Genomic DNA, 18,114 nt, shown 5'->3' with positions numbered 1-18,114 from the left:
ATCTCCTAAATTATTATGTGAATCATGAAGTAAAAATAACACAGTTTATTCAAGAAGTTCATTTTCATTGTTGAGAGACAACAATTTCATGGGACACTCATGAACATCAGCTGTTAATATGTTTTACCAATTTAAACAGGAAAAAGCGAAAGAGACACAGACAGGGACAGAGATAGCAAGAGAGAAACAATTTATCATATCAATACTTAGCGATACTTATTGATATTATTAATAGCTTATTATTAGCATCATGATGAGGATAATTTATTAATATTTCATCATGTCAATCAATCATCAAGCCTGATTATTACTCTTTATCACAATTTTGTATAATGTAAATTGTAAAAAAAAAATTATATCAACGATGGATTCATGTTTTTGGCCCTTGAGGGTTAAGCAAAAGTTAAGTTGAATGAAAAATGTTTTCATCATCAATCAATAAAACGATATCAACGGATGATGATAACAAATATCATTTCCCATTAAAACTATTTGTTACCATGAATGAAAAACAATCAGAAGAGATAAAAGTTGATTATTATTCTGAGTACAGTTAACATTTTATCACAAACCAAACATATAATCAGCTGATGTAATTTTATCAGAATAAATTGAATAGTATTTACTAGAGTTAGAAAGGTTTATTAAACTTACCGCATCCACATGAATCGGGTGAATGGCAAAGTAGATTGAGGCAATTACTGATTCCCAGAACTGAAGATTGAAACAAATACACAACCTGTAACATAAAGATAACAATTAATATTAGAATATCAATAAAATTCAATATTAAACATGAGAAATCATCATGAAAATATCTCAAGATTTATCATAAGTTGAGATGAAAAGTGTGAGTCAATCATCATGTAGAATTGAATCTTCATCATTTCCGATTGATTTAAAAAGGTCATTTGTAGATTGATTTAATTTTCATACTTCTTTTTCATCTTTCTCTCTCTCTCTCTTCAAATATTGATATACACATACAAAAATCTATGATGAATATTATGAAAGTATTTTCATGGCGTATTAATATGTATAAATCGTTTTTTGTTGAATAATAAGAAAACTTTTTTTTTCCTTCTTGTTATCAATAAATTTCATTCATGAAAATGAACAAGAATGAACATAATATAAAAAAGTTCAATGTATTATTTGGATTGAACTTTTTTCTCTCCTTTTCTTTTACTTTTGTTTTTGACTGAGAAAATAAATTACCTGGTATATTATTCATTTTGATAATACAATGAGAGAGTTTGTAGTTTATGCTCCCTTATCTTCATCATTCTCTTGTCTCTTTGCATTTACAGTTGAAAGTAAATTGAAAATGAAGGTGAAACAGTTTCATCCTCATCTCTCACATCTTCTTCCTCATCCAGAGGAAGAGAAAAAGTTAACATTGATGAACCATTTTTATTGCATCAAATTGGTTTATCTTAACATTTCAGAGTTTCTTTTACTCGAGATTACTTTCAGTCTCACTCACTCACTCACTCTCTCTCCCTCCTCATCTTTTTTTCATCATCATCCTGGTCATTTCTTTTCTTCTTTAATCTTATGCTCCAATTGAAAGTCATTTGTCCATTATCTTCAGAATCACAACCAATGATCATAAGTCTCATTCCAATTCTCAGTAACTAACTTCAACTTTTTCCTCTTCCTTATTCATCTTCAGCACTTTTTAAATAAAAACCAATCATGATACTCAGTCAGAATGATGATCATCTTCATCATGAAAATGATCATGATAAAAGTTCATTTATTCTTTGAGCGCATTTTTCTGATATTACACAAGTAAAACCAATCAATCAAACATTAGAAGATGATTTTTACTCTTCATCCTTTTTCCCTTTCTCTTCATCTTCATCTTCTTCCATCTTTATCTTGTGGGGGAAATTCTGAGATGAGGAGGTTAGATGATCAATTTGAGATCGATGGATGTGATTGAGATAAAACTCGGAAAAGTCTGTAGGCTTGAAGACAAGAGTTCAGAAGATTTTCGGTCCCACAAAATACCGAATACACGATTCTTTTAGGATCACTGAGTTTCTCTATTGTACTTACGCCTGTGTTTTCACTTTCACTGATAATTCTAAAGAATTCAGATTTGGACAATTAAACATAAAATGTCTAATTAAAGAAGGTTGAATTTTAGGAACTTGAGAGATGGATGGATTGTAACACTTAGAAGTGCAGAATCACCTTAATTAAGAATTGAGAGATTAAAGATGAGCAAGTTAACTATTTTAATGTTAAACATTGACTGACTATTATAGAGGGAAAATTATTCTTTTTAGAATAAAAGAAAAGGGGGGTGACAATTTAGGGATATCAATTAATGATGATAAGGGGTTACAATTAATAAGGGGAAAACAAATTAATCAAATTAACCAAGTTAATCATATTAGTGATGAGGTGAAACTATTGTTACAAAGTAACTCTTTTAGTCTCTATGTCTCGACATTATGAACAATATGGTTAACATGTTGAAAAAGATAAAAAGATAAAAATTAACCAAGATAAGTCTTTAGACTTAAACAATGGTAAAAGCTAAAAAATAAAAGAAAGAAAAAAGAAAGAGGGAGAGAAAGAAAAATTCGGGTCTCTTACTTTTGTTACCAATTTTTGGTCAACTTAAAAGTTGAAGAGATTTAGATAGAAACAATTAAGAAAATTAGTTAATTGAAATTAACTGAATCATCTTTAACTATATCTTTAGGTATAGAATTGAATTTAGATCAATTTCCATTGGTTAATTAGTTGAGAATATTATAAATTCTTAATCAACTCAATCAGTTAATCAGGGATACTAATTAATTAGATTGGTTAAGAGTAACAATCAAGAAATTTACAACTATAGTTGTGGGAATGGGAAAACTAATGTTAACAATGGGAAATTAACAATGAAAATTTAAATTGTTGAATTTATAAAAATGAAAATAAAAGAAAAGCACAACAATTAACTAATTGTTGAGATGAAGAAAAAGAAAATTAAATTGATTCCAAATCATGATAGTGATGGAAAAGGAAGCCTGAGGATTTCAAGATTTTCTACCCTTCAGTCCCCAGCACTTTGATGAAGATACTTCTTCAGGGTTTCCTTTGGAATCCTATTGTGATTTGGTGGTGATGGAGATGAAGATGATGATTGAACTTCGGGAGGAGATGGAGTGTTCGGCCTAACATGGTGTGGATGGAGCGGGTTTTTCTTTGGATCTTGAGAACCAAATGATAAGGGAGGGTCTGAGAGATTATCCAATATGTATTTTACTGAAGAATCCAGGGCTTGATTAGGTGAGGTTGATGATGAGGAAGATCCTGAGGGAACATTTTCAAAAAGCTTTTTCATTTCCGCTTGAGAGACTAATGGATGAACAGTTTCATCGAGTCCAAGCTGATAAGCAACGGGGTTATTGTTTTTTCTTTGGGATGAGTTCGGAGGGTGAACGATATTGAACAGGGTAAATGGTGAAGGTTTTTCATATGATGATGATGTTGGAGGTCTCACAATTCTTGTTGAAACCATTGGTGGAGGTGATGAGGTTGATGATGAAGATGGAATTGGTGATGGTGCGGGGGAAACGCATTGGAATGATGAGTATTCCGGGTTCTCTCGGTGATGTTGATGGTATGACCAGTCGAGTGGCCACTTGGCTTTTTTCGAATCTATCAATTCAGTGAGTTTCTTGTGTAAATACGAAACTTTTTCATTTCGTACGTAGAATTGAATGGATTGATTGTGAATTCCACGACCAGTGGACTTGACTTTTTCCTCGATATCTTGCCAGAATGCCATGTACATCCTCATAGCGGTAAGAGCTTCGACGGCGGGTGAGTGGGGTCTGTCTCTAATTGTGTATCCACTGAAGATGATGAAAGCAAGGAGAGATAATGAGGCGGGTGTAGTCCGATAGGGAGAGAAATAAACAGTGACATCTCGCATCTTAGGTCGAAGAATGTCGATCTCATCAGGGGAAAGTTGTAGACATCTTAGTAGAGATACAAGTCCAGCACCAACAATTTGTTTAGCACAGGCCAAAAAGCAAAGAACTTGATCTCTAACTGAAGCGAGGTGTTTGGCGAATTTTAAATCGTCTTTTGTTAACCCATGAAAGTGGGTATCCATGAAGTGAATGTCCTTATAGTGGACTAGGGTTTCATAAACGACATCACAGTTACCGTCAATGATAACAATCCATACGGGATGATGTACGATTTTTCGAACTCCTTCGGCATTGAATCGAACTATTCTAACGTACGAAGCGTTAATTGAATAGACGTTAGAAGGATCAGGATGTTCACTGATTTGTTCGGTGAGAAATTGTTGTTGATTCGAAGAAAGATCTTCGACTTGTTGGTCCACCAGCGCATTGAAAATAGCAGCGGCTTTATTTTTTCGGTTGACTCGATATTCGAGTCTGAGCGGGTTAGAGGTGGAGGAAGATTTTGTCAGGGTTACCAATTCTCTTAGAGATGGAAACCATTCGGAAATTTTAGTTTTTACAATATTTTGTTCTTCCAGAGTTAATCTAGAAAGAGGGTTAATGGCAGTGTAGGGGGTATTTGGTTGACCAGCATCAGGGGATAACCTGAGAGGTGAGCAAGGAAGATCATGTTTGGGTCTTCCCTCGCTGAACTTTAACCATTCTTCCGAATCTTTTAGAAGATAATGGGGAACGGGATTTGACTTGGTTGACCAAGTAGTTCGAGGTCGAGAGGGAGCGGGAGCGTAAGAAACTACGGGAGGAAAGCCTATTGTTCGGACAAATTCTTCATTTTCGGATAGGGGAAGAGTAGGATCTTTTCTTTTGTTAAAAGATTCCCAAAAACCTAATCTAAGATTCGCATGAGAACGAATGCTAGTGTCCGATAGGAGAGGGTCAGTTGGATTTTCTTCTTTGTTAACCAAAAGACAGGCATATAATTCGAATTTTTGTTCAAAATTGAACTCGTGGGTTGAGTAGGAAATTTGCGGAGTGGGTGCGAGTTTGATGTGAGGAGGGATGAAGCTAACTAAACGCTTTGGATTGATGGAGGAAAGTTCCTTTACAGAGGAGCCTTGACGAAAGATTGGAATTGATTCGAGATCCACTTCTTCCCTAAACAATCCTAATCGACATTTTGATTCGTGAGCCGAAAGTAAATTAGGACTTAATTGTTTAGCGCAGAGAGTGTACCTACAATTAAATTTACAGTTTCGATAGTTAACGTAAGTTGATGAATAAGTAATCGAGCTGTAAGTGGGGTAGTCATCGATGGAGGAAAAGTTTCTTAAACATGATGGAAAGAGGCAAATGAATTTATTGGGTTTCGACGGTGGGGTTAATTTCAAAATTGCGATCAAATTTTGCACGAAGATAACGCAATTGGTACAATACCAATGCTTACAAAAGTCGCATTCGATGGGGATAAGAGAGATTTGCTCACAGAAGAAGCAACGAATTTCATTAATAAATGAATCTAACTTTTCATGGGTGACTGAAGATTTTGAGATACCTTTAGGTATTTTCGGAAGAGGAACTGAATAGATAATTTCATCATGATAAAGGTTTAGAAAAAGTTTTTCTCTAATCATCTTTTCGAATTTCTGTCTGATATTTTTGAAATTCTCATTTTTCATTAAGACTAATTGTCTAACTTGCTTGTATTTATCGATCGAAACATGATCGGGAAGTTCAGTCGGAAGAGGAGCAGGGATTTCATTTGGGAAGAATTTAGGAAATTCACCGGGCTTTGGGTATTTATTCGTTTCGGAAGAAGTTGATGGTAAAAAGTTAGAGAGGTTCGACTTAACAATGATCTTACCTTGAGTTTCTTCTTCCATTTGATTCCGGAGAGAAATTTTCCTTAATTGGTTTGGATGAGAGGAAGCGATTGAATCTAAAGATTCAATTGAAACTGAACGTTTAAGAGTTTGTTGGGTAACCAGAGGAGATTGAAATTTAACAGTTTTTAATTCAACAGTTTTTCTTGGTGGTGAGTTGAGGTCGATGAGGGGATGATCGGGTTCGGTTGAAGAGGCAATTGGTCCAGGGATGTACCAGCAATCAGGGTCACTTTCATAACCACAGTTTGGAATAACAGATTTCAAGAGATGAGAATTAGCACGTTTGTTGGAGAAAGAAACGGGAACACTAGAAGGTGTGGGTGGTGAGTTCGGGTTTTTGTCCATTTTCACTTTTTGGTTAATTAGCTTTTTGACGCTAAATTGTTGATAATGGCGATGAGAGGGATGATTAATCTTGAGATGATTAATTTGATGAAGGCACTTAAAGGCACTTTGAGTCAACAGTTCGGAAGCACTTTTCACTTCACTGAAGATGGCGGAGGAAATTTTAACACTGAAGTGTTGGGGTGATGAAGGTGGAGAACAATTTAGTTGAACTTTATAATTTTCACAATTCTCAGAATTCTGGTGAATTACTAATAATTGAAACAAAATTAAATCTAAAGATTTTACTAAATTGAACAAAGAAAAATTTTCAAGGTGGAGATGAGAAATTAGGTTAATAAAAATCAACTTGACTCTAAATGACCAAAGAGTTAAATGAAGAGGAAACAAAGACAAAGGCGGGTAAAGGTAATTAGCGAAACTAACGCCTTCAACAGAGGAAAGGGGAAACTTAAAAAGAATAGAATTTTTCTTTTCAACAGATGTTAATCTAATTTCGAATTTAGAACAATCTAAATCACTAGAATGATCGAAATTAATTTTTCTGGAAAATTTTAAATTCTTATCACTGTAGTGATCAACTTGAGAACAACAATTAAAGTTAATTAGAAAAATATTCTCATTATCATTTTCTAATAATAAAAATTAAACAATACAAAAACTTTTTGGTTTCTTAATTGTTGTCTGGTTAACATTTTTTCTTGATTGTTAACAATTAACTTTGGCTGTTCGATTATCTGTTGATCAGATGTTCGATATTTTCTTTTGTTTTGAGGAATATTGTTAATTAATTCATCACTGTAGTGATCAGTAATTAACTGATTGTTACAATTAGAATTTTTAATTGGAGAGGAAGGAAGATTTGACTGAGGAAGATTATGAATAAAATCATTTAGATTTTCATCATTATTTGGGTTAATTGGGTCATTTGAATTTTCATTAGGAATTGAATCGGAATTAAGATCTTCATTTTCAACATAATCATTATCACTGAGTGATTGAAATTGGTTGTCAGTAATTAACTCAATTTCGGGGAATTGAAGTCTTCATTTTCTAAGTAAGAATCGGGGTTAAAAAAATTTTCTCTGAGGTTTAACATCTTTGTGGTTAACTTTCCTGTATATTTCTTTGTATTAGAAACATTGGAGATGAAGAGATTAAAGCTTAGAGTGTCTAATAACATAAGTGCACCTTTCTTAAGACCACAAACTAAATAAGGGCCATGATAGCGATTTCGAAGTTTTTTAGAAATTGTTGAATCTGGAGATTCATTTTTAACTAGAAGATAATCTCCAATAGCGTAGGGAGATTGAGGATGAAGGGATTTGGTTCTGTTAATCTGGTAGAGTTGTTGGGAATTAAGTCGCGCGTAAGCAATTTTACGGGCTTCGGTTACGGTCACAGGGGAATTGTGGTTAATGGACAAGTAATTGTCAAGGGGTTTGTTAGGCTCGCGACCAAAAACAAGGAAGTAAGGGCTGAAGCGAGTAATCTTGTGGACGGATGAGTTGATTGCATACAGAGATGCTTGGAGAGCGGGAACCAAATTTTTTGTACCTTTGGCACAAACATAAGCACGAAGTCTTTCTGCAATTGTGCGATTGCATCTTTCGACAATGCCTTGGGATTGAGGGTGGTAAGGGGTACTGGTGTCATGAACAATACCATGTTTTTCTATGAACTTTTTAAATTCATCCGAAGTGAAATTTGTTCCTAAGTCGGTTTGGATGTGGGTTGGGAAACCAAAGAGATGAAAGAAATTGGAGAGAAAGTTGATTACAGTTGTAGCTGTTTGGTTGAGGGTCATTTTCGCGTACACAAATCGCGATAAAACATCGACGATGACGAGGATGTATTTTTTAGAGTTTCCAATTGTTATCGGGCCTTGAACATCAAGTTCAAACCGGGTTAGAATTTCTTGAGGAATGGGTTTGATGGAGGGATCAACATAAATAATGTTGGAAGGTTTTGCTAAGTTGCAAACTAAACAGTTTTCACACAACTTTTTCACTTCATCGTAGAGGAATTTGCACCAAAATCGTCGAGCGATATTTAAGTAGGTTTTTTCTGTGGCGAAATGTCCACCGAGGGTTGATTCATGCTCAAGTTGGAATATCTCTTTTAAGATTTCAGGATCAATCACGAGTCGAGTTCCAAAGGGGGTTCGTGAGTCCTTTCGGTAGAGAAGATTGTCTTTTAAAACATATCGTTTAGCGGCAATCGAATTTGAATTGGAGAGTTGAGAGATGAGGGATTGAACATCAGGGTTGTTTTTCTGAGCGGTTCTTACTTTTTCCTTCCATAAGGAAAATTCTTGAGGAGATGATTTGGAATGAGGTTGAAGATGTGCTATTTCTGAGGTGACTGAATATAAAAGTAGAGGAGGATCTTTGATTTGCTCGTAATCGAGAATAGGAGCTTCAAAGGAGAGATTAATCAAATTCATTCCAATATCATAGTAGTGATGGAATGATGGGTCTTCAACATATTCATTAAGAAAAATTTTGTCTAAAAACTCTTCTTCGGGATCGATAGTTTTTCTATGGTCCCATTCGGACTGATAACGGGAGAAACAGTCGGGAGGATGAGTTAATCCTTTTTTATAAATGACTTTAAAATTATAAGATGAGAGCATAATTGACCATCTTTGGAGTCTAGAATTTTTAAAATTAATTTTTGGGAGCTGACACAGGGTATGGTGGTCAGTCTCGATTAGGAAATTTTCACCATCGAGATAGTGAGAGTACTTGTACACACCGACAAGAATTGCTAGAAGTTCTTTTTCTGAAACACTGTAATGAAGTTGATGCTTCAGTAATTTTTGGGAGAAAAAGGAAATTGGGAGCCAATGGCTTACGGTTTCAATTGGGTTTTCCGGATTGAAATCTTCAGATTTGTCGTCTTCCTGTAATAGGATTCCACCAACAGCAACATCAGATGCATCGACGGAGATTTTACGACGAAGTTTAGGGTTGAAATGTACCAAGAGCGTGGTATTGATGAGAGATGATTTGAGAGAATCGAGGGCTTGTTTGTCAGCGGGGAGAATTTTGAATTTTCGTTCTTTTGAAATTAAACGATAAAGTGGAGCGGCGATGGAGGAATAGTTTTTTATGTACCTGGAGAAATAATTATAACATCCTAGGAGGGATTGAAGTTCACGGACAGTTTTAGGGTATCGGAGGTTAACTAGGGCTTGAACCTTTTTAGGGTCGGGACGGATTCCTTCACCTGAGACTAAATGTCCTAACAATAAGATTTCGGTTTCACCGAAGTGACACTTTTCTGGCTTAACTTTTAGATTGTATTTTCTCAATCTTTCTAACACCAATATCGTATTAGCGATGAGATCGGAAAAAGTTACACCAACAACAGGGATATCGTCAAAGTATCCAATACAATTGACATATTGTAACCCTTCAAGAACTTTGTTCATGAATCGCTGGAATATGAATGGAGCACCGGCGAGTCCCATGGGGAGTCGTTTGTACTGGTACTTACCATCCGGGGTTACAAACGCTGTTTTCTCTCTTTCGGAAGGAGGAAGTTCTATTTGGTGGTAACCTTGTGCCAGGTCGAAAAGGTTGAAGAATTGTCCACCTCGAACGACTTCGAGACAGTCGTCGATTCTGGGCATGGGATGTCTCGGAATTTTAGTGAGACGATTCAAGAGACGATAATCAGTTACCATCCTATGAGAGCCATCTGATCGAGGAACCAATAATGATGGTGCACCTCCAAGCGCATCCGAGGGTTCGATCAGGTCATGTTGGATCATGTCATTAATGATCTCACGAAAAACTCCACGGCGATGAATGTTACAGTTGTAGGGTTTTTGGTACGGGATAATTTGATTTTCTAAATCAATTTTCACTGGACAAACAGATGATGAGACAAATCCAAGATCGTTTTTGTGTTTGGAAAAAACATCTTGATAGTTTTCGAAAAGTTCGAGAAGTTCATTTTGTTGAGATGAACTTAAATTTGGGTTGATTCTTGACTTAATCTTGTCAAGGAAGGATTGAGTTTTTGATTCGGTAATTTCGTTTTCACTAACGAGCATACACCGAGCGATTATTGATTGTTGAGGAAAATTTTTGAATTTGTTTTCTTCAGATGGGAGTTGAATTGTTGTTAGATTTGGATGATGAGTGGATGGAGTTGAGGAATTGTTAATTGTTTGAGTTGAATGAGTTGAATGAGTTGAGGGAGAGTCCAAGATATAATCGGAAGCAGCATTACCAGTAACTTTAATAGAAGTTTCAATGATGAAGTCAGTTTCATCGGGGGTACAGAATCGGAAATAAAAGTCAGGGTTATTTAATTCGGGAGAATTGGGGGTTTCTTTGACAGAGATATCATACTCATTTCCGTCAGAAAGAATTTTCATGTAAAAAACATGAAGGAAGGCATTCCCTAACAAAAATACGGGTTCAAATTTTTCACAAATTTGGAATTTGATGATGCGGGATTCGTCCATACCATTATGCTTAAATATTGCATACGAAAAACCAAAAGAATCTACATAGACTCCTGATGCAATACCTTTTAGGGTTCTGTTCACCTTTATAACGTGAGCTTGAAGGAGGGAAGCTAGACCGGCATCGATAACACAAGCTGACGCTCCGGTGTCTATCAACACTTTACCTTCTTGAACACGAGTTTTATCGGGCAAGCAGAGGGTTAAGTTGACTTGAGGCATATGAGAAATTGCAGTGTTTCCAATTTGGGAAATTTGCTTAATATCTTTAGATATTGCAAATCCTACATTTCCTCTGAGTCCGCTTTGCATAGGTTCGGGAGGAGAGGGTGGTCGGTTATCTAACTGTATTGGATTAGTGAACATTTGGGGAACTGAGACAATAGCATTAACTGGTTGCGGAGGGAATTGAATTTGAGGAACTGGCTGATCTTGATTAACCAAAGTGGTTAAGTTAGTTGGGGCTGCTGTTGAGTTGAATGGTTGTCGAACGTAATTTTGATTTTTTCCCTGATAAGGAGGTTTAATTCCTGCAGCTTCTTGAGCTTTTCGATAAGCTAACTTAGAACAAACATCAATTGTATGATCATCACCTTTGCAATAATTGCAAAATTTAGCATCTTTAGATGCGGATGAAGATGCATTTGGGTTTCTCTTATAGTTAGAGTTAGATTGGGAATAATTAGGATTATTAGTTTTAAGCATTCGAGCAACTGAAGATTTATCATTGGAATGATTTGGGTTAGGGTTTTTCGAGGGAACCGTTTTTTGGACCTTTTGTCTATTTTGATTATTTTTATAATCAAAATGAATTCTAGTAAGATGATTGTAAATTCTCGTACGATCATCATTAATACCAAGGGTATAAATATCATCTCGGATATTTCGAGGGATATGTTGGAGAACAAGATTGAGAAAGAGGGAATCGTTGGTTGGACCAAACGCTTTGGTGACCAATCTTCTCATATCGGAGAAGAATTTTTCCGGGTGGAATTCCGGGTTGTAACGGCAGTTTCGGAGCTCAAAATCTGCACTATATTGACTTTCGGGAGTCTTCAATTTTTCAAAAAGGGCATCGACGTATTCCTGGTAATCGGTAATATCATCTAAACCAACGGCACTTGTTTTTATTTCGTGGGCCATAGACTTTTGGAGAAGTCTGAGTCTTGTTTCGTCATCCACATTCTCTTTGGATAAACGATCCTTGGTCTTTACCAGCCAAGAATATTGGTCCTCACCAGAGCGGAATTCTGGTACATGAGGGTCAGTCTTCAATTGTTTCATCAATTCGAAGAAAGTTGATGGAGTAAGATTGTCATTGGAATTGACAGAGGAGTGATAGATGAAGGTAATTGCTCACTAATATGAGCACCAAAAGAATTTAAAATGTTCTTTATTTTGTTGAGAACACCAAGAGGAAGAGGAAGAGCATAAAGCTCAGAGTGGGTTAGATTAAAGATGGTCTCTTCATCACGACCGATATTCTTTAAGAATATTTGTATTTCCGCTTCGGAAATATTTTGGGTTCAAATTCCAAAATCCAATTTGGAATGGGTTGGTTTTGATCTCGTTAAGATCGAGGTTTTGAATATCTTCAATGGTTACATTTTCACCAATAAGAAGAAGATGAGTTGAGATAACATCATTAAGCTTTTTCGTAGCCAATGATCTGATTGGAATTGGAACATTCCACTTATTAAAGAGTTCGAGAATCTCATGGTAAGAGAGATCTCTGAGAGATTTGGATTTTTGAATGACTGTAGAAACACGAGTCGGGGGTCTAGGGTTAACTGGGGTAAAAGTATCTTGAGGTGATGGAGGTGGAGGAATGATTGTATCATCCTCGGAGAGTCCTGATTCAGCATCAGTTAGATTGAGGGATCGGCGGGTAGCCTTTGCAGCTTTCGCGGCGCGAGCAGCAGCAATACGAGTAATCGCAGCAACACGAGAACGTTTAGGTGGCATATTGATGGAAAGGGAAAAGATAATTCAATAGAATTGGAGACGGAAATAAAGAAAACACAAAACACAAACACGGGGAAAAACACAATGATCCTGCCTGGGTCGCCAATTTGTGGGGGAAATTCTGAGATGAGGAGGTTAGATGATCAATTTGAGATCGATGGATGTGATTGAGATAAAACTCGGAAAAGTCTGTAGGCTTGAAGACAAGAGTTCAGAAGATTTTCGGTCCCACAAAATACCGAATACACGATTCTTTTAGGATCACTGAGTTTCTCTATTGTACTTACGCCTGTGTTTTCACTTTCACTGATAATTCTAAAGAATTCAGATTTGGACAATTAAACATAAAATGTCTAATTAAAGAAGGTTGAATTTTAGGAACTTGAGAGATGGATGGATTGTAACACTTAGAAGTGCAGAATCACCTTAATTAAGAATTGAGAGATTAAAGATGAGCAAGTTAACTATTTTAATGTTAAACATTGACTGACTATTATAGAGGGAAAATTATTCTTTTTAGAATAAAAGAAAAGGGGGGTGACAATTTAGGGATATCAATTAATGATGATAAGGGGTTACAATTAATAAGGGGAAAACAAATTAATCAAATTAACCAAGTTAATCATATTAGTGATGAGGTGAAACTATTGTTACAAAGTAACTCTTTTAGTCTCTATGTCTCGACATTATGAACAATATGGTTAACATGTTGAAAAAGATAAAAAGATAAAAATTAACCAAGATAAGTCTTTAGACTTAAACAATGGTAAAAGCTAAAAAATAAAAGAAAGAAAAAAGAAAGAGGGAGAGAAAGAAAAATTCGGGTCTCTTACTTTTGTTACCAATTTTTGGTCAACTTAAAAGTTGAAGAGATTTAGATAGAAACAATTAAGAAAATTAGTTAATTGAAATTAACTGAATCATCTTTAACTATATCTTTAGGTATAGAATTGAATTTAGATCAATTTCCATTGGTTAATTAGTTGAGAATATTATAAATTCTTAATCAACTCAATCAGTTAATCAGGGATACTAATTAATTAGATTGGTTAAGAGTAACAATCAAGAAATTTACAACTATAGTTGTGGGAATGGGAAAACTAATGTTAACAATGGGAAATTAACAATGAAAATTTAAATTGTTGAATTTATAAAAATGAAAATAAAAGAAAAGCACAACAATTAACTAATTGTTGAGATGAAGAAAAAGAAAATTAAATTGATTCCAAATCATGATAGTGATGGAAAAGGAAGCCTGAGGATTTCAAGATTTTCTACCCTTCAATCTTTTAACCCTATCAATGTAATGCTGTTGTTTTTCTGGTTTAATTTTATATCTTCACAAGATAAACAATCAGTCAGAACTTTTTCTCTCTCCATCCCCATCAATCTCCCTTTTAGTGTATCATGTCTGCGATGATCAAATTTTATCAGTAGAAACATCAACCTCTTATCTGTATATCGTATCAATTGTAAATTTTTCATGTTACTTTTTTCTTGGGGGAAAAGGGTAAGTCGTAGAGATAAAAATTCTTGATACCTTGAAATATTCTGTGCGAATGAAAAATATCGAAAAGAAAATGATATTTGTGAAAGATCAAAATTCTTTTTCTTCTCGCTATTCAATTCAGTTAAATCTTTTCTTTTTCTGGATTTTTTCCCTCTATCTTTTCCACCCTGAACGGTACAATGAATTCAACAATTTTCTGTTAAAAGTGACACATCAAACTCAGTCGAGAAGCAAAAAAGAAAATCATATATATAAGAAACTATTAGTTTCTGCCCTCCCTGTATCTCTCTCTCTCTCTCTCTCTCTCTCTCTCTTGTTCTCTCTCCCTCTCTCTCTCAAGTAAAAGTCAAGAAAAGTGAGAGTCTGGAAACAGAAGGAGAAGATGAAAAAGATGATGATAAAGATCAAGATGGAAACGATGTATGTTCTGAAAGAATAGTTTTGTATTCGGTTGAGAAATTATCCATTACCTTGTCTTCAAAACGATTTCCAGAAGAATCATCATGAAGATGCAAAAAAAAGGAAATGTTGAGATGGTGAAAAAAGAAAGACAGAGAAATCAAGACAAGATGAAGATAGAGATGACATAAAGCAATATCATCAAAATAATAAGTCAAAAGATGAGATTGATATTACACATTTCGAGTAATGATAATATCTATTCATTTGTGTCCATAAAGACAAGTAGAAAAAAAAACGGCAAAATTTTGTGAGAACAAAAAAATCTCCTTTGATTATTCATATCATGAAAATCTAACCCTTTACAGTTAACATTTGATTGATGATAGGGAACGATATTTAACCGAGGAAAATGTGATTCTGCCTGTATGTATTTGGACCATTAAATGAGTAACATCAAATTTTTCTCTTTCACTCTAAATGTATTCAAAGTTTATCTCATGATGAAAGACATTTGGGTGATGATTAAATTCAGGTAAATAATGTAATCCTGTATGTAAATAGTTGTGTTGATATTATTTCATGTTTCTTACCTGAAAAATAATGCTGATACAATGCTATGGAGGATGCTGTTGACTAGATGATATCCGGTGACCTGTAGACCATGGAGCATGTAATTCCAACGGAAAGTTAATATTGTCAAAGGTCTATATGATTTATGTGATTCTTCCTGTTGTTCAACAGGAGAAAGAGAGAGAGAGAGAGCCATTGCCATAGAACAGGGGAAATTCGTGATGATGGAGATGAAGAAAATGTTAATGATGATAAAGGTAAAAGAGGAAAAGGAAAAGAAGAGAAAGAAAAATGGAAAAGAAAATTATAAGTTAGAATTTTTAATGAAACAACTAATATATTAATTGAGCAACAATACAAATAGATTATTATTGTTATTATTATGATTACCATGAGACTTAATGTTTCCTCATGCATTAAGTTGCTTTTTAAAACCATTGGAAAAGTAAACGATAAATTATCAAGCAATTATTTTCATGACAAAAACTAGAGATTTACCTTGATTACTTTTCATGTTAATACTAATCTTTTGAAATCATATTCAGTCACTTTCACATCACTCATAATTTACCTCATAGACTTTATAACGTTAATGTTGCGATGAAAGAAAAGCAAAATTAACAGTAAAATAAGTTAATGTTTCAAATTTTAAATAACGATTATCATTTCACTGATCCGTTACTATTTTTAACTGTGCAACAATTAATTGCTTTTTTGTTAATGTCCATCATTATAAGTCTGAGTATTCATTAGTTATTATTGAAAGTATTAATGGGAAATTAGACTGTTTTATGTCTGTGATATGAGATTGAAGGGGAAAAAACAAAAATAAAAACATTCAAAGTTTAATTGTATCAGAAATGATCATTGCTTTGATAGTGATAAATACTCATTTTCATGGGATGAATACTAATATACAGTAAATAATAGTTAGTGACCTAGTAACGTGTTATCAGACATTCGTTAAGGTGTCCAGTTCAATTATTGTAACACATTAAGTTCAATGGTAAATGTATAATATTAGCTAATCATGATAATCAGCAGGAATTCAATTCATGAGATTCATGATAATCATGTGGATATGCATGTAGATGAGTTATTTATACACTCACACCAATATCAGCTCAGAATTTGCAATCAGAAAAATATAATAACAAAACTAATAGTAAAAGTAGTGAAAGTAAAGAGGGGAAAATATCATAGCTAACTATTAAGAGAGAGTGAGAGAGAGAGAGAGAGAGAGAGAGAGAGAGAGAGAGAGAGAGAGAGAGACTAAGGTATTAGAAATGCTAAAAAGGGAAACATTTGCATGATATTAGCTAATATATATTCTTAATTCCAGGTCATTGAATAATCTACATGAATAATATAAATGGTAAGAGATAATTTTTCTTCTGATATTCAGAATTGTGTTATTTTTGTTACATTTAATCAACTGACAAACTAACAAACTCAATGTTAATCTCTTTTCATTAGGTAAATTTATATATAAACAAACAACGTGAAGATTTGCTTTAAATTATCATTGAATTAACCTTAAATTTGCGGCATGATTATTATTTAATATACACTTTTCATATTAATAAGTATTAGGAAAATTATCATCACAGTGATAATAATCACACCAATAATCACACAGTTTCTTGTGACCAGAATTATTATCACAACCATCATCATGTTATTCAATAATCATTTAATACAAGGAAATAGATTCAACCAGGAATAAAAATTTTCTTCCATATAAAAATGTTACCTCATGTACTTATAAATATCATGTAGTATTCACATGATAATCATGGATATTTATTTACCGTAATAAAATCTAATGATAATAATAAATTTGTGATAGTATATAATATATAAGATTTAACGGAATTATCATCAACATGATCATTAATGAATTGTTGGGTGGGGCGGGTGAGAAAGAGAGAGAGAGAGAAATTTGTGAAATATAATATTATTGATTGGTTATTATATTACACAGACATAACAAAGTGGGTTAAGTGGGTTGGGTGGAGGAAGATGAGCAAGAAGATGAACAGAAAAAGTTAAGATAAAGTCTCATAAGGATGTGTAGCAATTGTGATAATGATGATAAACTATGGAAAAGAAAAAAAAACTTCAATAAATGAAGGTCAATGTTGATCATTTGTTAGTTTATCTTCATCTTTTATCATCATATTTTAAAATAAAATACTTTTAAATCCATACCTTTACTTTTTTTCATGCTCATCATCATCGCAAGGATGATAGTCAGAATTATCTTTGTTTCTGAAAGTTTTTTCTTCCTTTTCTTTTACTTAAAATGAATGTGTTGATCTATTGTTCAAAGAGTATCACTATCATCATCATTATCATCACGATAATGATCATAACGGTAAAAAGCTAAAAGTCCATTTTCTCCCAGTGAAAACTTATAAATATCTAGTTATCTATCGATGCTTGAGACTATTAAAATAATAAGTGATCAGAAATGGGAACAAGTTGAAATAAGAATCGACAATCAACTTTTTCTCTTCGATTGGTATCTTAGTATTATTACTATCACTAGGATTTTCCAAAGTGCTTCATAATGATTATTCGTAGCACAATTTAGTTTATCATTCTACCCTTTTTAGTTTATCATCCTCATCTTATTCTCTCTCTCTCTCTCTCTCTCTCTCTTCTTCTTTTTTGAGTTTCTCCTCATCTTATCTTCTTCTCTCTTCTCTGTTTATTCTCAGAGTATTATGTATTTTTCTTATGTTCTGAGGTATAATATCAGTTTATTTTAACCAATTCTAACTTGATTTGAGACTTTATGCTCTTTTCACATCATTACTTTTCATTTCAACTCTTTGGCATTACTTTCCCTTTCTTCCAATGTATTTCCTACTATTTCTGTTTGATTTCATTATTGTATTTGTTTTTCTGTTCTTGTTGTTGATAATCATCATCATGTTGTTGTTTTCCTTTCATCTACCAAGAATTTCATCAAATCATCTAAATGCATTTGATCATCTCTACCATCTGAAT

General features: G+C 33.9%; 2 protein-coding genes across 2 annotated transcripts in view; one reads left to right on the top strand and one right to left on the bottom strand.

Moving 5' to 3' along the window:
* Positions 1-18,114, top strand: part of LOC128390222 (transmembrane protein 161B-like) — a 38,797-nt gene that overhangs the window by 9,951 nt on the left and 10,732 nt on the right.
* The window catches only part of LOC128390227 (protein O-mannosyl-transferase Tmtc3-like), a 93,012-nt gene that overhangs the window by 68,832 nt on the left and 6,066 nt on the right, over positions 1-18,114 (bottom strand). Inside the window, 2 exon segments of the mRNA XM_053349914.1 lie at positions 655-739; positions 15,120-15,256. Coding sequence (XP_053205889.1) covers positions 655-739; positions 15,120-15,256 — 222 coding nt within the window.

The sequence above is a fragment of the Panonychus citri genome, unplaced genomic scaffold, assembly GCF_014898815.1.
Source record: "Panonychus citri isolate SS breed McGregor unplaced genomic scaffold, ASM1489881v1 Contig00116, whole genome shotgun sequence".
Classification (NCBI taxonomy): Eukaryota; Metazoa; Arthropoda; class Arachnida; order Trombidiformes; family Tetranychidae; genus Panonychus; species Panonychus citri.
The sequence above is the reverse complement of the archived record's forward strand: the minus strand, read 5'-3'. Positions and strand labels throughout refer to the sequence as shown.